General features: G+C 46.1%; 1 protein-coding gene across 1 annotated transcript in view; it reads left to right on the forward strand.

The window, feature by feature from the left end:
* Positions 1-7,738: 7,738 nt before the first annotated feature.
* Positions 7,739-17,362, forward strand: part of DCDC2 (doublecortin domain containing 2) — a 167,671-nt gene continuing 158,047 nt past the window's right edge. The window contains exons 1-2 of the mRNA XM_062187362.1: positions 7,739-8,031; positions 11,778-11,832. Of these exons, the coding sequence (XP_062043346.1) occupies positions 7,739-8,031; positions 11,778-11,832 (348 nt within the window). The remainder of the gene's footprint in view (positions 8,032-11,777; positions 11,833-17,362) is intronic.

Consider the following 17,362-nt stretch of genomic DNA (forward strand, 5'->3'; position numbering starts at 1 on the left):
TAATTCATCATTTAATTCATTTTAAATACACACAATTTTTAGTGTAGTCACAATATTTTATAATTACCAGCACTATCTGATTCTAGAGCATTTCCATCATCCCCAAAAGAAATCCTGAACCTTCCAACTTTCCCTCCCTACCCTCTGGTAAACAAATCTGTCTTCTCTCTCTATGTCCCATTCTGGACATTTCATATCAATGGAATTATTCAACATGTGACCTTCTCTGTCTGGCTTCTTTCAATTAGTGTAATATTTTCAAGATTTATCCATGCTGTAGGATGGATCTGTATTTCATTCTTTATGGCTAAATGATATTCCATAGAATGAATCTCCCACATTTGGTAGAATGACACTGTTCATTAGTTATGGATATTTGAGCTGTCTCCATTTTTTTTTGCTATTATAAATGATGCTTCTATAAACATATGTTCATAGCATGTGTTCTCTCTTTAGCCTATGTCATACATTTGTGCATGGACAGATGTTTTTGATTATCTTGGATATATGCCTAGGAATAGAATTTCTGGGTCATAAGAACTATAACTTTTTGAGGAACTGTCAGCTGATTGCAAAGAGGTTGTATGGTTTTCATTGCCCCCAGTAACATGAGGGTTCTAATTTTTAATATCCTTACTGAAGCATTTTTTTCTGTTTTTTTTAATATTTATTTATTTATTTGAAAGGCAGAGTTACAGAGAGAGAGAGAGAGAGAGAGAGAGAGTGTTTTCCATCTGCTGGTTCATTCCCCAAATGGCTGCAATGGTCAGAGCTGAGCTGATCTGAAACCAGGGGCCAGGAGCTTCCTCCAGGTCTCCCACGTGGGTACAGGGGCCTAAGGACTTGGGCCATCTTCTACTGCTTTCCAGGCCATAGCAGGGAGCTGGATTGGAAGTGGAACAGCTGGGATTCAAACCGGCACCCATATGGGATGCTGGCACTGCAGATGGTGGCTTTACCCACTATGCCATAGCACCAGCCCCTTCTGTTATTTTTAAAAATCTATTGTAGCCTTCGTAATGGATGTAAATGATTGCTTCTATGTCCTTTAATTTAAAAAATTATTTATTTTTAAGTCAGAGAAAACACACAGAGAGAAAGATCTTCCATCCGCTGGTTCACTCCCCAGGTGGCCACAAAGGCCAGGGCTGAGCTAGGCAGAAGCCAGGAGCTTCATCTGAGTCTCCAACATGGGTGGCAGAGAAACAAGCACTTGTGCCATCTTCCATTGCATTTCCCAGGCCATTAGCAGGGAGCTGGATGTGATTTTGTGCTTTCTCTATGTTATGCTATCAAAAAAATTTTATGTGTCTTTTTTATTAATAATACTTTTTTGTTTATTTCACTTACCCCATCTATCAGTTTGGAAGTTATATATAGTATGTAATTTTTAAAATGAATTTAAAACTTTTTGTTTTTTATTTATTTGAAAGGCAGAGAGATAGAGGGAGAGAGACAGAAACAGAGAGAGCTCTTCCATTCTCTGGTTCACTCACCAATATCCACAACAGCCAGGGCTGGCTCAGGCCAAAACCAGGAGCTGGGACTCCATCTGGGTCTTCTATGTGAGTGTCAGGGATCCAGGCACTTGGGACATCACCTGCTGCCTTCCAGAGTGCACAATAGTAAGGACCTGGAACTGGAAATAAGGTTGGAATATGGGGACCCCAAACGCCATCTTAACTGCTCTGCCAAGTGTTCAGTGTTCACCCCTCTATTTTTTAAAATAGAAATTTTAACATGCATACATAACAGTATCTCAGCTTATCTGTAGCTTATCCTTCCCCAACAAATACAAAAGGTCTTATCCTACTTACATGTGATCCATTTCCTCCCCACTTGTATGCTATTATTTCTAGCATTTGAGTTCTCTATGTATCACAAATGCCACAACCAGACATTGTTATTTTTGCTTCATGCAGTCATTAAAAACATTTGCTGCAGAGTTACCAGTGTCCTTGCTTATCATCTCACTTCTCAGATTTCCATTCCAGGTCAATGTTGTTTTTCCTGCCTGAGTCAACTTCTTCAAATTTCTTGTAGTGAACTTCTATTGATGGCAAATGCTCTTGTTTTGCACTCATTCTTGAGGAAGACAATTTTGCTGGGCACAATTCCATATGGAAACTATTTTCTCGATACACTGAAGAGCATGTTCCACTGTCTTCTGGTTTCTATTGTTGCTTTTGAGAAATCAGTCATCAATCTTGTGTTTCCCATATGGAGTATCTGTCTTCTCCCATTAGCTGCTTTTAAGATCCCCTTCTGTATTCCGTTTGGCAGATTCACTACCATACCCTGGGAGGTGATTCTTTGCATTTATCCTATCTGAGATTCACCTCACTTCCCACCCTCAGACCAATTCACTCAGTACATAGCAAACACATGCATTTACTATGATGCTGATTGCTGGGAAACACAGGCAAGAGAAAATTTTCCTCAGCAGCCAGAGACGATCCCTGTGTGAAGTCTCTCAACCTTCCTTCTCTCTGCCTCTCAATTTGCCCCACGAGTAGTAAGTTTGCAGATCACACCATGGTGAACTGCAGAGTTTTCTACTGATATTGAGTCTCTCAGCATGAAATTGTGTTATGTTTTTTAGAGAAAGAAAATAGCAACTTAGAGAAATATGGGATTTAGTTTACGGAGATTTCAAAGATAAGCAGGTTCAAGTTTCATTAGGATTTCCTTCACTTTATGATAGGAGGATGTATCTAAGTTTTCATGTTTAAGAGATCGTAATTACTCATCTCATACTCTAAATGGAAATAAATAAAGTAGCACGCTATTGCTTTTAGTTATTCTTGACTCCTTAAATATTTGGCGATTTGCAGAAGTGTTTTCACTAAGCTCTAAGCCATGGTGGGGCAATGAGCATGAGAAGAGGAATAGAATCTACATGGTTTGTTGAGTGTAGGAGATTGGATGATCCCTCCTGCAGCTCCTCCCAGGTGCTTGTCATACAGCTGGCTGGGACGGGCAACCTAGTCCAGGGGCATGAAGAACAGGTTGGCCATTTCTAGAACCTAGTGAGTTAACCTAACACGAGGCATTCAGGGCCTATGAGAATCAGTCACCTATACCCACATGCATATCTCTAAGAAACCTGGTCCCAGGATGCTGAAGTTCTGGCCTTCCTGAGATAATGTGAAAACCGACTGTCAAGGTGGCCACAGTTTTCAAGGGAAAACCAGCAGGAGATGTCCTGCATTTCACATGAGTCTCTATTGAAGAAAGAACACTGAAACTAACACTGGGTAAGACACTTTGCTTTCCTGTACAAGGGTGCTCTCCTCTGCACACAGCTGTAGGTGTTCTGACTACAGCTAAGCAACTTGTGTTAGAATCTCCTTGGTTGTCAAGTACTTTTTGATCTGCTGATCCGAAAATATGCTTTCTTCTAAGGTAAAGTGCTTTTATGAGAGCATTTCCCATTTTTTGAAGTTTTGACTTCATTTTAAACTGAATACATTTCCATTCATTCATTCACTCATGAAATAACTTTTTAGTATTCAGCAGGTGCTAGCCATTGTGTTAGGTACTGCTGAAACATTGATGAATAAAATGGACACGATCCTTTCCCTTAGAGAATGTACACATATAAGCATAGAATTCTATAATGATTAAATATTTAATTATAGATATACTTGTAATTAGAATTGATAAAACCTACGGAGGAAAATTATATAACATGTGGGGCTTATGCTGATCCGGGAAGTAGAGTGGAAAATGTATCCCAGAAAAATGACCTTAGGCTGGGAGTTGAACTGTCCGTTGGTGGGACTCAAATGAACGGTGAGGAATGCAGGGCTCTGAAGTGTGTCCAAGGGGGCATTCAAGGAACTGCAAGGACCACAGGGAAGGTCTTGTGAGAAAAGCTGGGGGTTAAGGGTTCAAGGCAGATACGCAGGCTTTGTCATCAGTTGATTACACAGATTTACTCTGGCTTTTGTGGAAACACCAGGAACATTGGTGGTATTATTTTTAATGCACAGAAGAATTTTAAGCATCTTCTTTGGGGGTAAGTCTTTGGTGTAGATGTTGACATATGGTCTGGGATGCCTGCAGGTTCAAGTCCTGGCTCCATATCTAATTCCAGCTTTCTGTTACTGTGTGCTGTGGGAGGCAGCAGATGATGGTTCAAGTAGTTGGCTCCCTGCCACACACATGAGAGACCCAGGTTGAGTTCTAGGCTCCCAGCTTCAGCCTGGCCCAGCCCTGGCTCTTTCAGGCGTTTGGAGAGTGAACCAACAGGTGGAAGGTTTGAGAGAGAGAGAGAGGGAGAGAGAGAGAGTCTTTTTCTGTCTCTATCTCCCTGCCTTTCAAATGATAATAAAGAGTCCTTGATCTTAAGATAGAAAAATTACATATATTAAAAATGATTGTATTAAAAAAGAATTCTCTTTTGGCATGTCCCTCATTCTCAATGCCTTTCACACACTTAGAGAGAGACTTGGAAGCAGACCTCTTCTCCCTGCTTCCTGGGCGTGCTCCCTCAGTGTTCCCAGCATCCACCTGCAGCGGTGTGGCATTCTGTCTCAGCTCTTCATGATCAGCATTTATGGAGACTCTCTGGCTGCTGAAATTCCTCTCAGTTTGCTCAGGGTTTGGAGAGAAAGTACCTACCAAGTTCAGCAAGCAAAAGGAGGGAAATTGCAAACATGTGACTGTGTTGGTATTTCCTTTCCACAGTTAGACGTCTTCTGTGAGGAAAAGAAATGTACGTGTTCCAACTATAAGCAAATGGGTAGATGAGGGTCCACGTCTAGAGAAGGGGAACTTAGGAAAAGAGATTTTGAGGAAAACATGAGATCAAGGGAACACTTTGTGTCTAGGCTGCCTTTTAGATGGTTCAAAGACACTGACCAGGAGCAAGTATGCAGAGAAATGGCTCCTGAGAGTCAACTAGTACATTTTCAGAAATTTAAAATAATGTGGTCTTTATTAAAAATTCAATTATACAAATGTACAGTTAAACAAATTACAGTGAAAATAGCACTAAATACTCAAAACTCATCATCGCCTACATTTTATCCTTATCTGCGCCCTGGGGGCTATGTCTGCGTACAGTGGATACAACAGTGGACAAAGGTGGGCTACCACAGCTCTTGCCTTCTGGTAGCTGGTGATTTGCCATGTTTGGAGTAAACTACAGAAATTGGCAAGTGCTATGAATCTACACCTTTTCCTCCCCCTCCAAGAGCCAGTAGTGGAGCATTTATCACCACATCATATCCAAACTGCTGCTGGATACATGAGTCCAAGCTCACAAGACAAACCTGAGTCAGAGACACCATGTGGGAGCCCTCAGAGTACAGAAAGTGGTAGCTTATGGGCTGGGGGCAGGGCCCCATACTTAGAAGGAACCCCCCCCGCCCCGCCCCAGCTTGGTTTAAGGCTCTGCTGTTGCCATCTTTAAATTCTGAAACGTTGAACAAGTGGCCCCGCGTGTTCATTCTGGACTAGGCTGTAGAGGCAATGGGGAGGTTTAGGCTGTTGAGGGCGGGCGGCTGGGTTTACTTAATCTATTGCCTTCCATTCCTTAGAGCAGGTCTATGTCTTCCTGAACCACTGGCAGCACATTCGCACCCACCCTTCGACCTGTGCTATGTCCCCACAGCCAGCTCACAACATTTGCCTTGGCTACTTCCTCTCTCTTTGAACTTCTTTTGGCAACTGTTAACTCTCAAGGAATTGAGATATTGCATGATTTTAACAAAACGTTTCTGCCCCAGACTGCAATGTCTCCCCCTCTCACCTCTCACACTGCTATGACTTAGTGGTGGAGGTCATTCTGGAATCAGACGGAAGTGGGTGTGAAGCCTTGTGTGTGCACCGGGAAATGTCTCTGGTTTCTCTACCCTTCAGTTTCTTCATCTGAGGACAGAAGAGTATTTGTCTTTGAAGGTGATTGTGCACATTAAATCAAATAATCTACATAAAGTGCGTAACATGGTGTCTGGTGTGTGATTATGTGCGCAGTTAATAAGTCACAATATGGGGCTGGCACTGTGGCGTAGTGGGTAAAACTGTCGCCCGTGACACCAGCACCCATAAAGGTGTATGTCTGAGACCTTGCTGCTCCACTTCCTATCCAGCTCCCTGCCAATGTGCCTGGGAAAGCAGCAGAAGGTGGCTCAAGTGCTTGGGCCCCTGCTCCTACACGGGAGACCTGGAAGAAGTTCCTGACTCCTGGCTTCAGCCTGGTCCAACCCCAGCCATCGTGGCCATTTGGGGGAATGAACCATCAGATGGAAGATCTCTTTCTCTCTGCCTCTTCCTCTCTGTGTAACTCTTTCAAATAAATAAATGTTTTTAAACAGTTACCATTTTTATTTGCAGATTTAAAAAATTTTTTAAATTTTGTTATAAACTTTCATGTATTTCATATATACAGATTTAGGACGTAGTGACTCGTAGGTGTTGAATTAGAAACACTGAATAATGAAACTGGAACATCGTAGCAGACCCTGGGAGAAATCAAGGGCATCTTGGCAGAGATGATGCGTGAGGGAATCTTCCGGGTCCCACGGCGTGTGTGCACCGCACTGGACGGGAGAAGGCCGCTCTGCGCTGAGATTCTTCAACATATCCCCAGTTCCACCGCCACCCCCCGTCCGGTCTCATCGCGTGGCCTGCTCTGTCCACACACACAGCAGGGAGGAGGGCTAGCCTACAGCTCGCCCCATGGGAGACCCTCGGAACACCGTGGGCCATCCCCGTGGCCCTGGTGCCCCGTCTCCCAGCACAGTACCTGGCGCACGGTAGGCGCCGGTAGTGTGTGTCGTGGCCGCAAAGCGACACCCCCCCGTGGGCCTCCCGAACCCGTGCCGCCTGGCTGGTTCTGCGCCGCGCAGCCCGAAGCCAACCAGACCGGTCACCGGGCGTCCGGCGCGCGCCAGTCCGGGGTCGCGGACGCGCACCGCGGTTACTATGGAAACGGCGGGACACCACAAGTCCCCAGGACCCCGGCGCACGGGGCCCGAGGTGCCAACGGCAGCTCGACCTCCGACCTCGTCCAGCCAGTGCCCGGTCGTGGCCGGCATGAGCGCCCCAGCGCCGGTAGGTTCCCCGCGGGGTGCCCCTGGGAGCCCCACTGCCGGGCCGCCCGCCACCCCCTGGGCCGCGGCGCGCGGCTGTCTGCGGTGCTCAGCGGTGGCCACCGGGCCTGGCCACCCGGCGGCGCTGGTCACCGGGGAGGGGGGCCTGGGAGCTGGACCGGCGGGGCTGTGCGCTCTCTCGAGGAACTTCCGGAGTTTCTTCTTTAGCAGAGAGAATTTGTGCAGCTCCAGCCGGGGTCTGAGTTGCTGTAGTTTGAGGAGAAGCGGCCGAGAGTGAGGGGCGAGGGTGCTAGGAGAGCGAAACCTGAGCTGTTTGGAAAGAGCTGCAGGCCCAGTGTACGACGTGAGAACTCGCGTGTGCCAGTATTTATCATCCGCGTGCGCTTCCCCCCTCGCGCTCCCGTGCGGAGGTGGCGCACTTAGGGCCCGCCGGTAGCAGGTGGAACAGGTGTGGTGCGCGCACTGCGAGCGCTGATTGGCCGCGCGGGCCGCGGCGGCGAGAGACTTGAGCGTGCACTGGGCCCCGCAGCCCGGAGTGCGTCTCGGCGGGGTGGACCCGGCGCACGGCCGTTACTTCTGGATCACCTGTGGGGCTGCCGCCCTCCGGTCCCTTTCAGGAGGCGGCCCGCGCTGCGCGCTGTGCCGGGAGGCCGCTGGGGCGGCGTCCCGCGGGGAGGATGAGTGGCTCGGGCGCCAGGCCCAGCCACCTGTCGCAGCCAGTGGTGAAGAGCGTGCTGGTGTACCGCAACGGGGACCCCTTCTTCGCGGGTCGTCGCGTCGTCATCCACGAGAAGAAGGTGTCCAGCTTCGACGTGTTCCTGAAGGAGGTGACGGGCGGCGTTCAGGCGCCCTTTGGAGCCGTCAGGAACATCTACACCCCGCGCACCGGCCACCGCATCCGGAAGCTCGACCAGATCCAGAGCGGGGGCAACTACGTGGCCGGGGGCCAGGAAGCCTTCAAGAAGCTCAAGTGAGTCCCTGTCTCGGGGGCCGCCCGGCGTGCGCCTGCGGTGGGGAGACGCGCGACCCCCGGCGCACCCACTCCTCGGTGGGTCGCGGGGCTGCTGGTTTCTCAGCAATGTCTGAAGGGTGGAGGGGCGGCACACCTTCAGCTGGGACGTGGGTAGCCGTGGGCCCAGACGACGTGTATGTGCAAACAGCAGCACTCTTTATAAAAACAGTATTCTTGCAAAATTAGTGAACGGAAACTGCTATATTTTCTGTTTCTTTCTTTCTCTCTCTCTCTCTCTCTCTCTCCCTCCCTCCCTCCCTCCCTTCCTTCCCTCCTTTTCTTGAAACTTACCCTTTCAATTTAAATTAAGATTTCTTAAAAAAAAAAAAAAACACAAGTATTGTATACCGTATTACTGGAGGAGGAAACTGCATTTTACACCCACCACTTCCGTACTTTCAACCTTTTCATTCCAAGTAAAATTGACAGCCCTACTTTGAGACCCTCCTCCCCCTACCCGCCTCTATGCTGTTAGCTGCTGCTTGGTGAAGCTCCTTAGTTTACTGTATTTGCCTGTCTGTCTCCACACCTGAAGTGTAGGTCTTCAAGAACAGGGGCCCCTCATCCCTGGCTCCTGCCAGGGAGCTCACTCAGAAGATGCTCAGTGAGTTTGCCAACTGTGCTGAGGTTTGCAGCCGAAACAAAAACGAACAAGTTGTGACTTCTTTAGTAGCTTCTGATCTAACAGAAGAGAGACCACACACTCCCTCCCCCACCAACAATTTTAATAGAAAATACAAAGGAATGAGTGCAATTAGAAAAAGAAGAGTTCTGTGGGAGTGTGGAGTTGGCGGAAGGAGCATTGAAGGACAGGTAGAATTCATGCTCTGTGGTGGACTCTAACTGCCCGTTTGAGATCGATTTTGTGTAACCCAGTAGCTACCTGTTGCAGGGGTTTTCATTCTGTTCACATTGTTGTACAGACATCACCACAAACTAATTGTAGACCATCTCTATCACTGCCAAAGAGAAACCTGTAACCCCCAGACTCCCCGTCTCCCAGTCTAGTAACCACTGATCTACTTTCTGTCTCTCTGGATTTGTCTGTTCTGGACATTTCATGTAAACAAAATCAGACAAATAGGGCCTTTCGTGTCTGACTTATTTCACTTAGCATGTTGTCTTCAGGGTTCATCCATGCTGGCGCCTACGTTAGTATTTCATTGTTGTTATCATTGAATATTCATATCCATGATATGAATATACCATGTTTTGCTCCTCCGTTGATCAACTGATGACTATTTTTGTTGTTTCAGTTTGTGGCTATCATGACTAATACTTCTGTGGACATTTGTGTACAAGTGTTAATCCCTCTTGAGTATATACCCAGGAGTGAAATTGCTAGATCATATGGTCACTCTGTTATGTGGCTTGTATTTCAGCATTTTAATTGAAATTCATCTTAGATCTAATAATAGTAAAAAACATCTTCACCAAAAATCCATGCTGATGCAGTGTGCAACTATATAGAAGTACTTTTCCCAATGTCACCTAAGTTCTCTCATAGCAGCCTTCTTTTCCTAAGTTGGTTTAAATTCATTGCTAGGTGTTCCTACTTTTTCTATGCCACACCCTCATTTTATAGCAGATGAAGGATATGTTGGATTTACTTTTCCCTTCCCTCTGTCCAACTTTATGAAAAGAGCTAAATTAAACTGTGCCCTAAAGAAACATAGAACTTAAAACCAGGACACTTGAGACAGCTGTTTATTAACTTTGTGTTCTTGGGCAAGTCACTTGACACAGCTGTTATAGAAAGGGAACATAACTCTTCCTCCTTCACAGGGGTACAGTAGCAAGTGCTACTGATATGGACCAAAGTGTCATTTATTTGTAAGGCATCTCTAGGTACAGTCACTCTCATTGTATACTTTATTTCTATTAGACATTTTCTGTATACAGCAATTTTATTGGAATGGACACCCCATTCAGAATCTATAACTACCTGAAAATAGCAGACTCACTTGAGTGATTCACATTCTCTTTTGTTTATGCATCATTACCAACTCAACATGGTTCCAAACCAAATAGAAAGTGCACTTCAAATTACTCTTCATAAGTGTATAAGAGCTTTGTGTAATTGTTTTTGCTTTTAATTTACACACACACACACACACACCTGAATTTGTTTTAACAATCAACGTTCAGGGTTAGATTTCCATGCTGACGGATGACAGTTTATTTGTATTAAAGTAGCAGTATCTATGGTTATACTGATAGAAGTTAAGAAGATTTAAATGCTGAATATAAGCTTAGCACTGTAAGTTTATTCAACAAACGAAATAGCTGTCAGAACAAAGGAGAGCCCAAAGGGTATTAAGAATAATCCATGGGCTTTCATTGAGATGCTAAATGATACTGGAGAAGGTAGCAAAATATCTTTCAAATAGAAACAATCAAATTCATGCTTGAAATTCTTCCACTTATATCTTCTAACATTTTTGAAACCATAACTAAACTTCAATGCCAATTAAATCAGTATGGCAGTGAATTCTAGAAATAATTTCTCCCCCAAACCTAGTCATCTTGCCTATGCATTTTTGGAGATGACTCTACCCCGTCAATTTTGTGAGTCTTAGGTCACTGTCCTGCACATGACAGAATGTTTCGCTGTTTCATTAGAAACAGTCCCTGCAGATTCACAGAGGACCCGTTTTATGGCTAAGACAGACAGAGTGTTTGCACTGTCTTATGTAACTACTGTTTCTATGGGAGAAATATATGATGATTTCCAGAAGTGTCAATTAACTAAAATATTCAAAACAAAAAAAAAAAAGCAAGCATCACTAACAACAATAAAAGTATTCAGTAGCCAAAGTTAATTCCAATATAAACTTTTTTGTCAAGTTAGCAATTATAGCAGTTGAGTATTGATCTAACTATGGTTATAAATTAAATGCTAGATGTATACTTTTGCAGTCAATGTTTAGTATCTTTTATGTATGAAACACAGTTTAGGGACTGTTTGAAACTGCAACCACATTACAGAGATGAACTTATAACTTGAAGTTCACAGAGGTATACAGTTGTGCTTATGCGACTTAGTTAATATCTGTAGAGAATAGTAATGGAATAATAGGGGTCTCTGCAGGTTAACTAGCCCACTCATCTGAAGCAATATCTAAGCCATGCATGTGGCTAAGCATTTCTGTGTCACTGATGTGTCTCAGAGACAAAGATGATTTACCAGCTTTTCCCCATTGTTGCTCAGATACATGTATTAGTACTTCCAAAAATCTGTGATTAATTGGACTTTAAGCAGCTTTACACACAAATCATGTTTTATCAAATTCATGTAAGAATTAAAAATATAGTACATATAGTGATTAGCTGACCATTAGGGGGAAAATATTTCCTAACAGAAATAGGTATTCCTAAGATTTTAATTCTCTTGAAGTATAGAAAAGACAAGTGTCAGCTCTGATTGGCGGTGCTGAAGTGGTTCCCACTATTTTTTAAAAGGATTTAGTTTTTTTTTTTTTTTTTGTACAAGACAGAGTGTGTGTGTGTGTGTGTGTATGTGTGTGAGAGAGAGAGGAATGGTTTCCACTATTATAATGGTTTTTCATTAGTAATGGTTGATTTTTGCTTTAGGCTTAAGCATTTCTTATGATTTATTTTATTTTTAAATAATTTTGAAAGAAATTTAGAAAACTGACCCAAACCCTGTAAAAACAGTTTATTGTTTGTTTTTTTCCCCTCAGTTACTTGGACATAGGCGATAACAAGAAAAGGACAATGGAAGTCGTTAACACAGAGGTAATGCAAATACGACATTGAAAGTTCCAGTATGTGACAGTGCCTTCTTTTTGTTTGTACCATGTGTCTTGGTGATTTGGGTGGTGTTCTGATTATCAGAGATGAGATAGCTCATGTGTATACAAATGGGACATCATGTGTTTGAAGGCAAATATATTTTTTGAATCATTAGAAATGCAGACACTGAGTAGGCACCCAAAGACATGCCCGATCCTTACTTTCCCGTTTTGTGGCTTCCTGTTCTCTGATTGAAACCCACAAGAATTTCCTCTGGCACGTGAGAAGATTCTGAGCCCTGCTGGGTCAATCTTTACCAAAACCATGTCCCCAGCGCTCCCTTGCTGCTGACGCCCAGTGTTTGAAGCAGCCCCTGAGGCTTTGAGAGGAGAGCAGGTGCCACAGTGGGCTTGCTGTGGCATTAGGACAACATCTCTGTGTTAACCCGCATTAAAGTCCCCTCGGGTAGCCAGGGAAGGCTCCCAGGAGGACTGGAAGAGAACCTGGTGAGGTGAACCTGCAGAACACCACCTCCCACGTGGGCTCTGGAACCCTAGTAGAATTTCCAGGTGTTCCGGAGGCCGCAGTCGATCCTTGGTTTGTGGATGAAAAGGTAGACTCAAGACTGAGTTAAGGCAACAGTCTTCAGTGTCCCAGAGACGCTGGGGAAGATTGTGGTTAAAGTCAGGCTGGGACTCGGTTCACCAGCCCAGACGGCCACTGTCCTTATGAGCAAGCATGCAGCGGGGGAAGCTCACCCATGAAGACATGATGGCAGAAGAGGGGCTTTTCTCACGGCTGCTCCATAGCCCCAGAGGGACTCCCTTCCCTCTCACTGCTTCTCATTTCATGTCTATGCCCAACAGGACCAAATAGGTCTTTCTAGAAAAAAAAAGTTGTACAACCAAACATTTTACTTTTGTAGTATTTAAAGTAAAGTATGTGAGATTAAATGCGTCATCTAAATAATTTGGAGGAAAAGTGCTGTTCCCAGACATGGGTTAAAATAATATTTTTGTTTGTATTTTCGATGTTCAATGTGTGTCAAACTGTTGATTCATGGAAGTGATTGGCTGTGTAGCTGAAAGGATGCTAAGGCAGCTGGTTTTCCTGGCTGTGCTTATGTGACAAGCAGTGACCACTAGTTGATATCTGATGCAAGCGAATGAGGCACAGATCAGGGAATTCGTTCAGGATTTGGTTCTGTTTGAAGAATACACACCTCTTGGAGGCAGGCTAACTGGCACGGAATGGGTGCCAGAACCTGGATTTCTGCAACAGAAGTTGAGATGTGTGAGGTCCTAAAAAACCATGAGCACAGTATATTTCCTCTGGATTCAGGTGTGTTTGATGAAGCACCGTGCCTCAGGTGTGCAGTAAACTGACTGAAATTCCATTTCTCTTGAAAAGGTCTGCGAATTATGTTAATTAATTTGCTAATTGTTATTCCACTTTAGAAATAGTGACCATTGCTTTCTTTCCCTCAACCCCCACTTTTTTTTTGGGGGGTAAAGATTTATTTATTAAAGAGAGAAAGAGAGAGAGAGAGAGAGAGAAAGATCTTCCATCCACTGGCTCACTATTTAAGTGGCTGCAATGATTGGAGCTGGATAAGGCCCGAGAGAGAGAGAGAGAGAGAGAGAGAGAAATCTTCCATCCACTGGCTCACTATTTAAATGGCTGCAATGATTGGAGCTGTACTAGGCCCAAGCCAGGAGCCTGGAACTCCGTTGAGTTCTCCCACATGGGCGGGTGCCTAGGACTGAAGCACTTGGGTCATCTTTAGTTGCCTTCTCAGGCTCATTAGCAGGAAGCTGAATCAGAAGCAGAGGACTTGGGCCCAGTGTTGTGGCATAACAGGTGAGCAGCCGCCTGCAACACCAGCATCTCATATGGGCGCCGGTTCCAGTCCCAGCTGCTCCACTTCAGATCCAGCTCCCTGCTAATGGCCTGGGAAAGCAGTGGAGGATGGCCCAAGTGCTTGGGCCCTGCACTCATGGGGGAGATCCGGATGAAACTCCTGGCATCAGTCTGGTCCAGTCCTGGCCGTTGTGGCCATTTGGGGAGTGAATCAGTGGATGGAAGATCTTTGTCTATTTTACTCTCTCTCTGTGTAACTCTGCCTTTGAAATAAATAAAATAAATCTTAAAAAAACAAGCAAACAAACCAACCAGAAGCAGAGGACTTGAATCAGCACTGTAATATGGGATACCAGCTCTGAAGGCAGTGGCTTAACCTGCTGTGCCACAAGGCTGGCCTCACACATGTGAAATTCCCCTTATCTCCAAATGAAAGATTGCATCGTTCCCACTATGTTTCTCACTGGCAATGCTCTCGCTGCCCCTCTACTTCCCTCTTATTGCCCTGCTGTAGCCTTTGCTTTCTTCTCAGTCCTTCCCCACAGAGCTTTCCGGAGGGATGCAAAGAAAGCAAAGGAAGAAATGGTGGAATGTGAAGGAGATGGGAGAGGCTGTGAGAACCCAGCTGCCCACGCCCCTCTCTCTCTCTCTCTGGCCCCTGGAATCCTCTCTCTGGCTGTGTCCTCTAGAGCCTACCCCAGGCCAGACAAGCAGTGCACTCAGCCCCCTCTCCCAGCACCTTCTGCTGTGATCTCTGGCTCAGAGTCCCTCTTCAACAGCCACGCTAGGGCCTTCATCCCAAACCTGTTTTGAGCCGGGGGATCCCCTACTTGCGTGGCCAGAAGGGGAGTTTTTGTTTTTTGCTTTTTTTTTTTTCTTTCTTGCATTCTCTCCACCCCTCATAAAAAACTAAAAAGAACTCTGAAAGTGATTTCTCATAAATATCACTTTGCTGTTGGTTCTCTGGTGTCCCTGCTGTTATTTTAGGTAGAGCCGCCCTGGGAGCCCAGCTGCTGTATCTGAGTCTTTTTTTTTTTTTAATAGGCAGAGTTAGACAGTGAGAGAGAGAGAGAGAGACAGAGAGAAAGGTCTTCCTTTTCTGTTGGTTTGCCCCCAAAATGGCTGCTATGGCCGGTGCGCTGCATCAGTCCAAAGCCAGGAGCCAGGTGCTTCTCCTGGTCTCCCATGGGATGCAGGGCCCAAGCACTTGGGCCATCCTCCACTGCACTCCCGGGCCACAGCAGGGAGCTGGACTGGAAGAGGGGCAACCGGGACAGAACCGGTGCCCCAACTGGCACTAGAACCCAGAGTGCCGGCACCACAGGCAAAGGATTAGCCTAGTGAGCCGCGGCGCTGGCCGCTGTGTCTGAGTCTTGCCTTGGGAGCTGCCTCTTTCTTCCACATTTGCCTTCCAGTCAAACTTGTGGAATTCGACAAGCCAGTCTCAGCTCTGCTCAGTGACTGAGAACAGAGTCACAGCACTGGCAGGGTCTGTTCTGTTGACCTAAGGTGGGGGTTTCCTTCCCTCCTCAGGCCTTCCTGGGGAGACTGCACATCTTGGGAAGTAGTGGTGGTGTTGGGAGCTTCTGGAGTCTGCCAGCACACGGGGAAAGCTTCAGAGAACTGATGCTGAAGTGGATTTAGAACATGAACATACAGAATGGGGGAGTTTGAAGTTGTTTCAAGGGGAAGTCTCAGTGCAGTAGTAGCACAAAAACATTTATTCTAAGATATGTCATTATGAAGGGTGAATCAAATGACTTATTCACCAAAACCGGGAGAATTTCCCTCAAATCTGAGGCTACGCCATATGGCATGAGTTTTCAGTGGTGAGTTTGCATAGTAAACGTCACCACACCAGTGAACATGATCCAGTTTTCTCTTTTGTTTAAAGCATATTCATTCTAATTAGCCCCAGTGCATTTTATGATAGATACCTCGCATTTTGCTGGGGGCTCTGCAGAGGAGAAGTGTTGGGTCCGAGCCACCACAGCTGTGAAACCCCACTATGGAGTGTGGGGAGCTTCCACGCCTTCCCTTGCTCCAGACACCCTCACTCAGGCCCATGGTGTGCTCTAGTGTTCCTATGGGGCTAATCATTTAGACAGCCGGGGACCCACTTGCTGACTGCTGGTTGTGGCCGCTAGCATGCACATGTGTGTCAACATCTGAAGTTCATTGGCGGTTCATGCCATCGCTTTTTGGTTCTATGAGGTTAGTCCTTGAAGCGACATTGAAACAGAAACTGGCGGTACTCTGCTGCCTCTTTGTGGCCCCTCATGGTGACAGATGAGGCGGGAAAGTAAAGGACTGGGCTGGCATTGTGGTGTAGCGGGTAAAGCATATGATTGCAATACTTGCATCCCATATGGGTGCTGGTCCGTGTTTCCACCACTTCACTTCTGATCCAGCTTTCTGCTGATGTGCCTGGGAGGGCAGCAGAGGATGGCCCAGGTACTTGGGCCCCTCCACCCATGTGGGAGACTCGGAAGAAGCTTCTGGCTCCTGGCTTTAGCCTGGCTCAGCCCTGGCTGTCGCAATTTTGGGAGTGAACCAGCAGATGGAAGATTCTCTCTCTCTCTCTCTCTCTGTAATTCTGCCTTAAGAAGAAAAAAAGAAAGAAAGAAAAAGACATGTAGAGGATCTCTTCTATTAACCCCAAAGAAGTACCTGCTTGTATCTGGCACAGGAAGAGAAACATGGGAGGGAGAAAAATAAATCCGGAGAAGAGGAAGGAAAGAAGAAGAAGAAGAATGAATGAAGAAGTGATTCTGCAGTGGTTGCACCTGGTTCTGAGTCAGGGCACTGTGTTGGCTCCGGGCAGAGTCTCCCAGCCTCTGCACACCGACCCTGCTTTTACCAATGCCTTCCCTGTACTCTCCCCTGCTCTTCCCATCGACCCTGCGCCCATGATGGTTTTAATGAAGACACTTTCCTCAGTTTCTAGCCTTGGTAGCTCATCAGTTCTCTCTTGGCTCTCATCTCTGCCTCTTCTCTGTCCAGTTCCAGATCTCATCCCCAGTGCCGTGTTGCAACATTGACTTAGCAGCCCCTTCTTTGCCTCCTTACCTTGCGCCTCTCTCCTCATGCAGTGGACGCTTCTGAGCCTGGTACCTCACCACCCCATTGCGATTCTTCCCCTTTTGCTTGAGCAGAAAGTGAGTTTTGCTTCCTTTCTTCTTGCTTTCCTCCCTACCCACTTTGCTTCTCCGTGACTGAAAGCCTATACGGTGCAGGGGAGTGGTCAGGGTGAGCCAAAAGATCAAGGCGTGTAGGACGTCTCACCTCCAGGATTCATAGCCTTGCTGAAAAGGCAAGTGGGTGAGCATCTCTAGCATCACGGTGTGATTCAGAACAGCAGGTGTAGTTTGCCTTGGGCTGTTTATTTCAAGTTCCTCTGGCTTGGCCCATTGGGCCCTTCAAGTGGAAGTTTCCTTCTGCTCTGACCTGGAGGTGCAGGTTCAGCCGTTCATCTCCCAATCCCACGTCTTGCCTTGTATCGTGAGTCTCCTGAATAATGACTTAAGTAATTATTTAGAGTGGAAATCAGGCTTACTGTTTTGCTTTCTGTGCAGAGGGGAAGAGAAGGCAGGCTGGCTTCAGAGCGCTCACCATGGGAGCTGCACTGGGCATCAGACAGGAAATGGACCCTTCCTGGCGCTTGCTGTTGAGG

Source organism: Lepus europaeus, chromosome 3 (genome assembly GCF_033115175.1).
Source record: "Lepus europaeus isolate LE1 chromosome 3, mLepTim1.pri, whole genome shotgun sequence".
Taxonomy (NCBI): Eukaryota; Metazoa; Chordata; class Mammalia; order Lagomorpha; family Leporidae; genus Lepus; species Lepus europaeus.